The 13768-nt window shown below is 44.2% G+C and overlaps 1 protein-coding gene across 1 annotated transcript in view; it reads left to right on the top strand.

Moving 5' to 3' along the window:
• The window catches only part of TECRL (trans-2,3-enoyl-CoA reductase like), a 65432-nt gene that overhangs the window by 31824 nt on the left and 19840 nt on the right, over positions 1 to 13768 (top strand). The window contains exons 3-4 of the mRNA XM_051618234.1: positions 6863 to 6907; positions 8166 to 8269. Coding sequence (XP_051474194.1) covers positions 6863 to 6907; positions 8166 to 8269 — 149 coding nt within the window. The remainder of the gene's footprint in view (positions 1 to 6862; positions 6908 to 8165; positions 8270 to 13768) is intronic.

Raw genomic sequence — 13768 nt, 5'->3', positions numbered from 1 at the left:
GAGGATCTGTTTTCTTGTTTCTCTCTGTTCTGCTCTGTGGTTGTTATTCATGTTTAAGAGGTGAGCCACATTCCCTTCCCTTGCCCACGCATGTTAATTTAAATGCAAAGCCACACAGAAGGATCAAACTTAATTATACTTCCTGCAGCAGGCTACGTGGAAAATTCAAATGCATAAGGCTGGCTTTTCTTTTCCCTCTTTTTTTTTTCCTTTTTTGGAAAAAATGTACCAAAAATAATAACATACACATTTAAATGTTGCATACCTGCATGTTTTTAGTTTCTGATGTTTCTGGCTTGTCTAAATTTCCACAGTTCCTTTCAGTGTCAGGCTGTTCCAGAAGGAAAATGGAAAGCTTAATCTGCTAGTGAGATAAATTGACCTCTAAATGACAAACAATATTCTGTTTACCAATAATAACAATTGATCTTCATGAAGAGAAACTATGCTGACTCTTAAGAAATTTGTCCATTACTGCCCAATCAGTAAATAGCTAAAGTATATGATTTATTATTTTTTTTTTTTGAGGGAAAAAATAGTGTGGGTGAGAGGAATGTTCTGCTTCTCAAAGCATCCAGGCATTTCTGTAAGTTCTTGCAATGAAAAATGCAATCAGGTGTATTTGTGACCCAAGGTGCAGTGCAAGGCTGGAATTCCCTACCTGAGCACAGTCACAACAGATTGGACATATGGACAGAACTGTCCTGTTTGCCAGATCCTGGGCAAGGAAAGCAAATTTCTGACACTTGTTAAGGGGAATGGCTGCAGGCATGTAGGCAATATCGTATTCTTTGCTATAGAGATGTTAGGTGTGCTCTGAAGAACCTTCTGGATCAGGCTCTGGTGCTTCTGTGGAGGTGCCAGGATGACAGCTACATGACTTTAGGTAGGAAAATTTGGATTCTCACACATTTTAAGCATTTAAGGCCAATGGGAACAATCAAATGGGCAGGAAGCATGCAGCCAGACACTTCAGCAAGCTGGGGCTTACCTGCTTAGTAGTGTGTGGGAAGTGCATGTTATTCTGTCCCTTGGCCAGACCTGGTCCTTAGCACTTTTGGTCTTAGCAAATGTCTGGAGATCAATTCAGCCAGCCCACTGCTTGCTCTCCCTGTGCCAGCAGTGAGGTTGTAGCTGGATGCATTCATGTATTACAAAAACTAGAAAAAAATAAAAAGGGATGCTTAAGATCAAATAGTTCCTTTTTCAAATTCCACGTCACTAAGGAAGTGGTTGTTTATGTCACACAGCAACTAGAGGTCAGGGTGCCTTTGGAAAATGTGGCTAGAGATCTTCCTTGGAAGGCTTACAAATCCAAGAAAAAAAGCTGAAAAAGAAAGGGATTTATCCCTGGGTGTAAGCCATTGAAAAAACAACATCCATTTTAGTACCCTGCTGTTTTACTGAACAGGACAGACTGGAGCTGCTCTTTCCACTGCCTTCCCATAAAAAATCACATGGATCTAGTTCGAGATCTTGCTCCTGCTCTTTAAATATTCTGATGCAAGGTATCAAAGGTCCTTCTACAAGAAAAACACAGCCTGGCTGAATGATCCCAGGTCCAGCAAGTGCCTTGCCACAGTCAGCCCTGTGCCCTAAAGACTTAACAAGAGGTGGCAGCTGTAGCCTGGCCCCTGTGAGCCCTGCTGAGCTCAGAACCCAGCCCAGTGCCAGGGCAGCACAGCTGGTGTCTCTGCACTAGCCCTGGGGAAAAAAAAATAAAATACATGCAGGTGACTGTGCTGGCAGTTTTAGGAGGTGAAAGCAGCAAAACATCTTTTTGCTGTGACCAAAGAGGGCCATGTGAAGAGATGGTGTGGCCTTGCTTGCCCCAGGCTTGCTGCTGAGAGCAGCAGTTCCTCAAGAGCTGGTCATTCAGATTGCAGTGCTCAGCAGCTTCATTCACTGCAGTGAGGGCAAGCAGAGTGAGGAGTAGCTTCAGATACTTTCTCTCTTAGTCATGTGGCCCAGCTTGGTTTTACTGTGGTTCCTGAGGTGTGCTTTGCTTACTTGGGAGGTGATTCTGCCCCTCTGCTCTGGTCAGACCCCACCTGGAGTGCTGTGTCCAGTTCTGGTGCCCTCAGCACAAAAAAGATACAGACCTGTTGGAGAGGGTCCAGAGAAGGGTCACCAAGATGATCAAAGGCCTGGAGCACCTCTGCTTTGAAGACAGGCTGAGAGAATTGGGGCTGTTCAGCCTGGAGAAGAGAAGGCTCCAGGGACACCTTAAGAGCACCTTCCAGTACTTGAAAGGGAAAGCTACAGGAAAGCTGGGGAGGGGCTTTTCATCAGAGAAGATAGTGATAGGACAAGGGGTAATGGTTTTAAACTGAGAGAGGGGAGATTTAGGTTAGATATTAGGAAGAAATTCTTCACCATAAGGGTGGTGAGGAACTGGAATGGGTTGCCCAGGGAGGCTGTTGATGTCCTATCCCTGGAGGTTTTTAAGGCCAGGTTGGACGAGGTTTTGTGCAACTTGATCTAGTGGGAGGGTTCCCTGCTCATGGTAGTGGGGTTGAAACTTGATGATCTTTAAGGTCCCTTCCAACCTTAATGATTCTATGATTCTGGGATCATGCTCAGAAGTCACTCAAGTGCAACGTTAGCACAATAAATCCCACCACCTTTTCTTCCAAAGAAAAGCAGCAGCTTTGACTTATTTCAGCATCCCGCTTCCTTGCTGCCAGCTCAGTGAGGCAAGGGTGTGCAAATTTCCGTCCAGCAAAGACTGCAGCTCTCAGCATGGTGGTATCCTTAGCTATTCCTGTTTTCTCAGAAACATTCCTGAGAATGCTCAAATGCACCTGCTGCAACCAAAGAGAAACAACACTTATGCCCATTGCTGGTTAAGGTCGCAGACGTGGAACAGCCGTGTTTGTTCAGCATTTCTTGGTCAGGAAAAGACCCCACCAAGTTTTCAGATGTGCTGTGTGTCAGTATGTCTGTCTGTCTGTCTCTGTATATCAGGCACAAACCCACCATCCCCCCACACACAGCAAGATGTGAATCTTTCCTAGCACTCTCTTCTTATTGCTACGTCCATACCAGCACTACCACCTGCTCAAGGTGGTGGGATGCATTCCAGCCATGCTCAGCTTACATGAGCAAGTGCTGTTACATTTTTCAGCTCATGTGTAGTATTTTGTGACTGTGTAAGGGTGTATGCTGGTGCCACAGTAGTCCCCATCATTTCCTGCATTTCTGCAAATTTAAACAGGATGCTGCTGCTTGGTTAGAGTCATTTTGTAGTTCATATCATCCTATCCCTTCCACAGCAGGTATTGCTTGCAATTATTAAGGCTATTTGTTATTAGAGATGCATGGGTGGTGACATACAACGAGAAGCAAACAATTTAACTGGTAATAAAATTAGCTGATCATGGAAAGTCAATCTGCTAATTATCTCCAAACTCTGTCTGCCAGCTCTGGTTTGCATTACTTAGATGCCTTGCTCCCCAACAGAATAGCTTTTTCAGGGCTGTGCTCTAAGGAATATACTGAATTTCCCATCGAGAGGTCTTCATCATCTTGTGCCTTTGCTCTCATACATGTTCATGTAACTTCATAAATACTTTGTGATAAATAGGCATTGGATTGGGAACAGGCAGCACACTAAAGAATTTGTATGGAAGGTTCTTTATGAAACTTAACAATTAGGCTGACTCCTTCCATTTCCTAACTATTGGAAAGTACCTAGGACTTAGATTTCTTAGTTAAATTTTTGAAACCTCTTGTGATATGTAAGTGGTAGAGCACACATGAAGGTCAGTTTGAATCATGTGGATAGAGAGTACCTCTGGATGCTTTTAAAAGTGCATATGAGCTGTTAAAACTGTTCCCAGCTCCCATGATTGACAGCTGATTCTTTAATTGAGATCCCAGTGCAAATGCAGTGAAAAAAACAAATGGTGTGTGCAACCCGACCAGCATAACTTGGTTGTCTGTGCATCCTTGCATAGTGGTATTTGCAACTCCCTGTGGATCACCAGATGAGACACAGCACACCCCTGTGTCATCTGCCCATCACTGGAGGGTTGTCCCCATGGAGGACTGTCCCAGTGTAGAGATGTGTGAAATGTCCCGTGGTGAGTTGCCCCTAGACTCTCTTGGATTGCCATTATTGTCTGCAAGAGGCACCAATGGGATGTGTTAATAAGAATAATCTGGGAAGTAAACTCTCCTAAAAATCCCAGCACCCCTGGGATGCTGATGGCACCTGAAGCTTCCCTGCCAGATGTTACTGGCTCTAGGTATCCAACAGAGCCATCAACCTCCTTTTCTGACAAGCAGTTGCAAGAGTTAATATGGGTGATAATTAGTTACTGTTTCTGGCATCTTTTCTCTATTAAAATGAAGAAGAGCTCTTCTCCTGTAGGAATGGCATGAATGAGTGCTTGCCAGAGCCAGGCTGGATTGGAATGGCTTCCTGCATTGCCAAATAGAAATCCAGAGCTGTCTTAGTGAGAGCTCTGGAAGATCCCTATGGAAAACACAATCACAGGGAGGAGGTGGGTAAGTTGTGACAACAGAGACAGAGTCCCTTTGGCTGACTGCTACCAAGTGGGAAGCAGGCAAATCTCTGATGCCTGGGAATGTGTGGGGTTTCCACTCTCTGAAATGAGTCTCATCAGGTTGGGAGAGCAGAACAGCCAGACCTCTGAGACCTCCCGATGAATAAAATGGGCTCACACTTCTCTCCAGAAAGCAGCACTGGATTTTAAGGACCCTGGGCAGCTAAAACTTGGGAACAGCCTTGCTGAAGCCTGCTGCTAGTAAAGACTGAATGTGGAAGACTTTCATGTTCAGGCTAAAAGCCACATACTTACAACTAAAATTCTGTTTGGACTTTGTCCCCCATTCCATTTCCATAGCATTTCCAGTTGGCATTAGCTAATGACCCCAAAGAGTAAGTATCTTCTCAGCAGGAACATCCCAACAGCTAATTCCGGGTTCCTCCAGCAAAATCCACACAGCATCCCAAGCATATTCCAGAAAGCAGAGACGCAGTGGTGTGATAGGAAGGTCACTGCAGAGAAGCAGCTGCAAAGACACACTTCCATCTGTCTAAATCTTTGAGTATGTTTGACCATAATGGTGGAGTGGGGCTGGAAATGTGGGATGATGAGCTTAAACACAACATCTGTTTGCCCTTGTGAAGATCATCAGCCATACCTAAAAGCCCAGTGCCACAGGATCAGATCAATTGGCTTTTATTGAAACATAGTGGGATACTGGGGAGGGGAGTCGGGGGGGGCTGTGGGGAAGAGTACAATTTAACACAAGTACATTGCATTTCAGGCTCCCAAATAACTATTAATATCTGCTGTCCTGGAGCAAATCATATCTTCCTTGACAAGTCAGACAGCTGCTCTTTATCTTCCTTTTGTTATCTGTAATAGCCATGGATTGTTGTGGTACCTTGAAAAAAATGTTTTGTGACTTCCTTGATGGATGTCTCACCTTCTGTTAGCCCTGGTTTATGGGTTCTTCTAGTGCCTACAAAGCTCAGACCAAGTGCTTTTGAAAGGAGAGTGTGCTGGGTGCCACTGCACAGTGGGTGCAGTGCACACTGCACAGCTCCCCTTCCCCTCCAGCTGGCAGCCAGGGGGGTGAACAAGCTTTCTTGAAAATAGAATTTTTTCCTGAAATAAAGTTAAGACAGAAGAAACCTCTGGAGCTCATCTGGTTGGGGCTTCTGCTCAGAGCGAGCAGGTCTGAATTTCAAGTCCTCAGGGTCTTCTTGACTATCTCCAGGGAGGCAGATCTCACAGTTTCTAAGGGCAAATGTTCCCACGTTTGATCACAGTCATTGTGGAGAATTTTTTTCCGTGTGTTTGAAGTACAGGAGTACTGGTATCTCACACAAAGGAATACTAACCATTTTAAGATCGGTCTAAAGAAAACCATTGTTATATTTGACCAATTTCACACAGACTTTGAACTGAAAATACAATGCCAATCTCTTTCTGTCTGTCGAATGTCCTAAGGTGTCTCATTCTCTGATAGAAATGGCTGAGGCTGGTGATAGTGCAGCTGTTCCCTCACTTTACTCTGTCAGACTTTGCTGCCCCCAAATCTCACTCACCACCATGGGCTGTGTAAGGTCTCCCCAGGCTGCTGTAGGTCAGGCCTAAAATTTGCCAGGTCAACCCTAAAAACCTTCAACAGCAAACCAAAGTTTGTGTGTGGGTTAAGAGAAGTGAGGTGTCTTTGTGATGCAAAGTGCTTATGTTGTTCATTTAGGAGCAACCTCTAAACCAGAGCATTTAAAAATCTGCTTCTAAGGAACATCCGTAAGTTGATGGGTATCATGGAAGTCAGTGTTAGCAACCCAGTATTAGCTACCTGGGTGCCTCTGCTTTTTTGTGGCTCTTAATTGCCTGATTAATCCATGATGAAGAACCAGTGCTAGCTGCACTTGAACCTAGTCAAGCTTTTATATTCCTAAATGGGAAAAACCAAGCCCTTTGGACCAGACTGTACAACAAGCATCATTCTGGAAGGAGGGGCAAGACTGACACGTGTAGTATGGAGTTAGGGCAAATATCATCATGAACAGGGGCCTCTCTAGACTTCCCAGTGGTGTGTACCCAGTTTTTGTGTGCTGATGGAGACTGGCTCTTCCAGCCCCTAAGATTCTGTATGAAAACTCAAGCAGGGAGGAGGGATTTCTGCTGGAATGAGTGCATTGTGCGCTCCTCCCAGCTCTCTTGCATTCTTCCTGTACAGCTGAGGCTGAAAGAGAGGATTGGGTTTTTTTTTGATCTCACATTTGTAGATACCAGTTAAAAGAACACTAAGGGAAAGAGAAATGTCCATCTTCCACCATGAAATTAGCAGCTCTGCTTTATGATTTGAACAGGTCCCCAGTGGTACCCTTCCCGTGTCGGCCTGCAACTAGAACGCAGTAAGTGTTCATATGGTTGGATACAGCCACCTAACATATTACTAATCCTCTGGCAAGTTCTCCTATTAACTGTATTGCTCTCTCTATACTTGTTACTGGGTGAACTGTTAGCACTTTTCCATTAATTGATAGCAATGATTAGCTTATTAGCTTTCTCACTAATAGAGGAATCTAATGGCTTTCAAAAGCACCGAGTAAAAATGTTGCAGAATCCAGTATATGATCAAATAATGAAGACAAGGCAGTTTTAAAGCCATTCACTCCCCTCACTTACTGCATCTTCTCTGTTTAATACTTGCTCACAGCCTCATTAGATGATGTGACTGGCTGCAGGAGGCAGCCTCTTGGTTTGTAGCAGTACACCAGTTCTTGGTGGACGTGGTGGTGAGAGATGAACCTGCCAGGGGCTGGGTGGCTTTTGGTCTGTGGACAAGTAGTATTGCAGAGCCCTAGAAAGTGAGGGCTCAGCACCTGGTGGAATTTAGCACTCTCTCTGACTTAAAGAGCCAACAAACATATATTGAAAAGGGAGACATAATACATAGTAAGTAGAAAAGGGAAAGAAGTGTTGCAGCTGTGGCAGCACTCCATGCCAGTGGCTGTTGGGGTTTCTTAATATTCAGGTCACTGCCTCTGCAAAAAATAGGAGAGAACCAGATACTGCCATTTTTTGTCTCTGCCTGTACACTCTGGGTCCATCAGGGCTGGAAGCAGATGCCCCAGAATTACTGTGAAATACACCAGATACACCTGGTCAGACAGTTTCCAAAGAGATCTTGGCCTGTGGGCTTTTGCCCGAGAAGTTGTGCTCATCGTGATGCTGCCAACTATTGTATAAATAGCCTGAGAATGCAAATGCTTCCACAGAAGATACCAGTGAGGGAGACAGTGCATAGCATTGACTTTCCCATTAGTCTTGCAAAACAGAACAAAGAGTGCTCTGTGAAATTGTCTGAGTGAGTGCATGGTATTTCTCTAATGGCCTAGATTAACAGAGGTAGCATCCTAACAGTTGCCATGCATTGCTGCCCAGTGTCAAGTCAGACTCACACTTCTGTTAAAAAATGAGAGGAGAATAACTCTCATAGAAATGCTCTCAAGTTCCTAACCTGGAGAATAAGTACCAAGTCACCAAAAAAAATCAGAATACAAGCTGAGCCTACGCCTTGACCCTTAGCAGGGCAGCCTACACATGATGCTGAGTCTTTAGAGAGGGTGTTTGTTGTTCAAACCTCCTCTTCCCTTTTTGTCATTACAGATGGACCCTATTTGAAGGATTCTGTTAACATCCAAAGCCTTGCAGTTTCCTCCATCATTACACTGTATTTTACAGATCTGGGTCAGCAGGTCGGTTGGACCACAGTAAGTATGTCCTTGCAGGAATCAACAGGATAAATCTTAATATACAAAGTGTTTTAGCATCAGATTACTTGAACTTCCTCAGTCTGTCCTTCCCTAGGTCAGATGTTGTAAGTTGTATCAGCAGTCAAAACAGAATTAAGTGGACAGTGAGCCATCATGTGCTAACTCTGACATCCAGTTAAAGATTAGAAGGTGGACATAACTGTATTGCCTGAGGAAATTTTTAAAAAGAGATTTAGCTTTTCTAGGGTTCATATGCCCGTGCAGGACCTGCAGCCAAATACATTCATATTCTGGTAGGATCCTCAGCTACCAAAGATGAAGGATATTAAAAGAAAAAAAAGGGTTTCTAGGAAAATTATTGGATAGGAATGTTTTACTCTTTGCTTACCTGAAGAACAGTTCTGAGTGAGTGGTGAGGCCAGGGATTCCAGGCTCAGAAGTCACAAAACTTTCAAATCTCTTTGTAAAATAAAAGCATTCACTATGAGCAACAATACCTGTATTATGCTGTAGGTAGAATCACAGTCTGTTTTTGCTTCTGGTGTCCATTTGACTTCAGTTATTTTCCTGTAAGCAGCTGTTTGAAGGTCAGAGAGGTGGGAGAGAGGCAACACATTCCACCCAGGTGGGGTTGTGGGGAGCTCTAACCTTATGGGGATTCAATTATTTCCCAGCCCAGTGATAGAAGAGAGCAGAAGGGTTTGAAAGGACAGTGAAGGAATGGGAGAGGAAGAGATCTTTCTAACCTTCTGCAGCAGGCATAGGTGGTGGAGCTGAAAGTAGTCTCACCACTAGGCTGCCCTAGCTTTTGCTGTAGTTTGCACGTACTGCAGTGACTGGAGGAACACCCAGCCCACATCTGTATATAGGGTGATGAGATTCCTGATTTCTGCAGTGAGAAACATGAGTAAGACAGACCTGTAGTCTCTGAAAGCCATAAATGCCATGATGAGGCTGCTCATAGCACTGGAAAGCAAGTAGCCAATTGCTTGCAATTCCTTTGATGAAGCAAGGGGGTTTTTGCTAATTGGCATTGTGGCTGGAGGCCAAATTATTAGCTTCTTACCTCAGGCAGCCCACAGGTCACACCCTGCTCGAGTGGTGTGACCACAAGGCCCACTGAGAAGTCATTGTCCTTCCTTGGCTCTGCCTGTCTGGGTGGGGCTTGTGAGTGTCAGGTCTTTACAGCAGCTTGCAGGTGGCACATTAGACAGTACTGCCAGAACTGCCCTTGACTTTGGGAAGAGTCATCTCCTGGGTCTGCACTGTAAGGTCACATAGCCATCTAACCAGCTTAAGCTCACCTGCATTTCTCTCTCTCCAAGGAAGCAGATAGTTCCTAGCAGCACAAACTCTGGGAGGTGTTAGCCCCTATGACCAAGAAAATAGAATCAAAGACTGGTTTGGGTTGGAAGGGACCGTACAAATCATCTAGTTCCAACCCCTCCTGCATGACCTAAATCTATCCTTCCCAGTTCTAACAACAGGACCCATATCCCCAGGTGGTGACAAGCAGTTTGCTTCAGTGGAGTTAGAGCAGTTCACACTGTGACACCTACCCATTTCAGCAGAGGTCTGTGAGTTCACCGAGGCTGAGGCTTTAACCCACTGGTTCCCATACTGATTAGTGGCCTACTGGGGACATCCTGGTTTGTGCTAGTTGAGGTCCTGTTTCTCCTCACCCCCTCTCAACCATGGAATTTCCTTGCAAAGCAAAATAGTGAGTGGTGCAGTCTCCTGTTTGCTGCAACTGAGTAATTTGCAAGAACCTTATTTATTCTCTCCTTTCCTGGTGGTTTATGTAGCCTAAGACAGTAACATTACTAAAGCTTAATATCCCATTATAAATAGTGCAGTTATGACCAGGCCTTGATATTGCAGGCACTGGCATTTTTTTTTATGATTTAATCTGTGTGTGCAGAAAGTTGACTCTTTGAGTTTCGGAATATTCATTTTACCTCATTCTGTTCCATATTCTAAATCATCTCCGTTCTCAGTGGGAGAAATCCTCTTCCAAGCCACACCATTTAAGCAGTCATGAGATTTTTACATTATAGCTACTCTATAGCAACACAGAAAAAGCCCATAGAAGATTGTCTTCTAACCATAGCAATTAAGAATATATTTGTACACAGGATGTATAGCTTTATTGCCATTTTTATTGTACTTGGTGCTCCCATTCTCCCATTCCCCTTGATGGTCTTTCAGATTTATGCACACAGTGAGGGATGCTTCTGATTTAAAGGGTTGACATTTAAATGAACAAGGCACAGAGTGAAAATATTCTCGTATCGTCAGCAAAATTATAGCTGAGGTTCAAAGGGCCACATTCAAGTCTGGACTCCAAAAGTAGATGCAGAAGCACATGAAGATCTGCTGGTGCTCCTGAGGTCAATGCATTGGGCATGGATCCGTCTAGGGAAAAAGCACAGAGGTGGGTCTTCTGGGGCTTTGTCCCCTCACTGGAGATCACACTTGAGATGCCCACTCAAGGATGAAGGACATGACTACCCCTCTCCAATGCCAGGGATTTATACCAAGACAATGAGCTTGTGTTTTTCAAAAGGGGAAAAGTGGTACCCACCTCCACCTCCTGGGAGCAGTACCCTCTCCAGGCATGTTGTAAAATACAAGATGATGTCTGTTTCCAAACCAATGGTTTGGGTCCCTCAGTCTAGGAGGATGTTTCCGAATCAAGAAACATCAGCTGCCCGTGTCACACTCTGATGGCTCAAGAGTATGTCATCTACTCAGTCTACTATTATATATATATAAATATATATATATATATATATATATATATATACACACTCAGTCTACTATTGTCTACTCAGTCCCTCAGACAGAGGCTGCCACTTTGTAGCAAGGATTTTTCCTTCTCTTGCTCAGCCTTGAAACATGGTTGCACAGTGACTGAAAGTTTTTTGATGTTTTGTGCTGTGAAAGGCCAGACATCCCCTGGGCTCAGGGCACACCACAGCTCTGAGATGGGTTAACCAGATTTCAGCAAGTTCTAGAAGCTGGGTTGCTCTGAGGGAGGAGGGAGGACAAACTGAGGTGAGGGTTTTGCAGTTCTCCTCCACTGGAGCAATTACTTGTCAATCGTTTTTGAGAATGAGAGCCTTTCCTGGGATAATGTGGGTAGGAATCCAACCTCAGCCAGCTCTTTGAGAAGAATGGAGGCCCTCCAGGCTTATCTCCAGAAAGCAATTCAGTGAGAAAACAAAACCTGTCTCTTAGTTTCATGGATTTTGTTAGAACTCACTCTCCACACTTCCTTCTCTTTTTTTTTTTTTTTTATACAGCAGATACTATCTGAAACACATAATTTACCTGTGCACAAGATTTACCAATTCCTTTGCCCTAACCTGGAGGGGATAGTTGAGGTTTGCTGGCTGATGCTGCAGAGATACTAATGGGAGCTGAGTTTACAGACCTTTTTCATGCCTCCTGCAAAGATGGTACCCCCAGGGGTGTTTGAAATTCCCTCCACTGGAGTCATGGATTTAATTTTTAATCTATCCAATTCTGGATCTAAGCATGTTTGACAGAGACCCCTTTTTATATATTGCAATGTGGCATGTGACTTTTTTTGAAACATGGCTGGCATTTTGCTGCTAAGCATGCATATGCTGCTGTAGTCATTCTTCCTGCTCAACTTCAGACTTCTGTTAAAGCTTTCCTCATTTGAGCAATGATTGCAGTTTCTGATTTATCAGGTTCTGTTGTCTGTTTGCTACCCAGGCAGCCTACAAGGAGGATCAAAAATAGAACTGAGAAAACAGCACAGAACTGTGAAGAATATATTTTGCCACCAAGACTGTGAATTTCATAAGATTAACCCTGAAACACAGTACTTCAGTAAATATTTTTTGTAACTGTGATGTAAAATTAGCTATTGCTTAAATACTTGGACTCCTGCGAGTCCTAAAATACTGAGGCTGGCAGCAGAACTGCTCCATTTCCTTAGATTATATCCTTAGGTTGTGCATTTTTTCTTGCTTTCTGTTTGTACAGTTCCTCTCCTCGCACACCCTCCCTATATGACTGATTCCACACACTTCTGCAATATAAACAAATCACAGAATCACAGAACTATTATGGTTGGGAAAGACCTTTAAGATCAGCAAATCCAACCACTAACCTTACTCTACCGAATCCAGTGCTAAACCATGTTAATACACATCTACACATCTTTTAAACCTCTCTGGGCAGCCTGTTTCAGTGTTTAATTAACCTTTCAGTAAAGAAGTTTCTACTAATATCCAATCTAAACCTCCCGTGGCACAACTTGAGACCATTTCCCCATGTCATATCACTTGTTACTTGGGAGAAGAGACCAACACCCACCTCACTCCACCCTCCTTTCAGGCAGTTGTAGAGAACTGTAAGGTCTCTCCCCTCAGCCTCCTTTTTTCCAGGGTAAACAACCACAGTTCCCTCAGGTGCTCCTCATAAGACTTGTGCTCTGGACCCTTCAGCAGCTTTGCTGCTCTTCTCTGAACTTGCTCCAGCTCTTAAATGTCTTTCTTGTGGTGAGGGGCCCAGAACTTGAGGTGCAGCCTCACCCAGTGCCCAGCACAGGGGCACAATCCCTGCCCTGCTCCTGCTGGCCACACAATTGCCCATAGGAGCCAGGATGCAGTTGGCTTTCTTGGCCACCTGAGCACACTGCTGGCTCATGTTCAGTGGTTGTTGATCAACACTCTCAGGTCCTTTTCCCTGGGCAGCATTCCAGCCACTCTGCTCCAAGCCTGTAGTGTTGCCTGGGGTTGTTGTGAGCCAAGTGCAGGACCCAGCTCTTCGCCTTGATAAACCTGACAACTGGATGATCCAGCCTCTCCAGGTCCCTCTGTAGAGCCTTTCTACCTTCAGGCAGATCAACATTCCTGCCCAACTTGGTGTCATCTGCAAACTGACTGAGCGTCCACTCGATCCCCTCATCCAGATACTTGATAAAAGATATCGAACAAAACTTGAATAATCAGGGAGAAAAACATTGATTCTCTCTGATCTGAGTTAGCACTTCAATAGACTTTTGCTGGTGTAAAACAGAGCTAACTGAAAAATTGAACTGTATTTATGAGGTTTAAGATTATATTAGACATCATTTTTCTGGAACAATTTCAGATTTTCCAATGAAAAAAACCAGATTCTGCTTAATTTAGAATTGTAGAGATTAATACTTATTTAAGCCTGAGAACGTTGTTGAAATCTGAAAACCCAGGGTTTCACTAATTGGTCGGTTCCCTTCTGGCTGGCAAGCAAAATTATCCCTGAGTTAGACACTGAAAATGAACAAGAAGCTAAGAGATGTGTGTTGGAAGCTTTGTGGTTTTGCATAGCGGTGGGGAAGTGCACTCTGTGTGGAATAATGAGGTGAGCTTGTTCCCTCAGTGGAAGGGCAGCCTCTAGGTCAGTGTGGTTCTCTCCTCTTACCTGCACAGTGCACCTGGACTGAAGTTTTTCTGCTCTGTGGGTGGATGGTGCATAAGG

The sequence above is a fragment of the Apus apus genome, chromosome 4, assembly GCF_020740795.1.
Source record: "Apus apus isolate bApuApu2 chromosome 4, bApuApu2.pri.cur, whole genome shotgun sequence".
Lineage (NCBI taxonomy): Eukaryota > Metazoa > Chordata > Aves > Apodiformes > Apodidae > Apus > Apus apus.
Note: the sequence above shows the minus strand (reverse complement) of the source record. Positions and strands in the feature narration are given on the sequence as shown.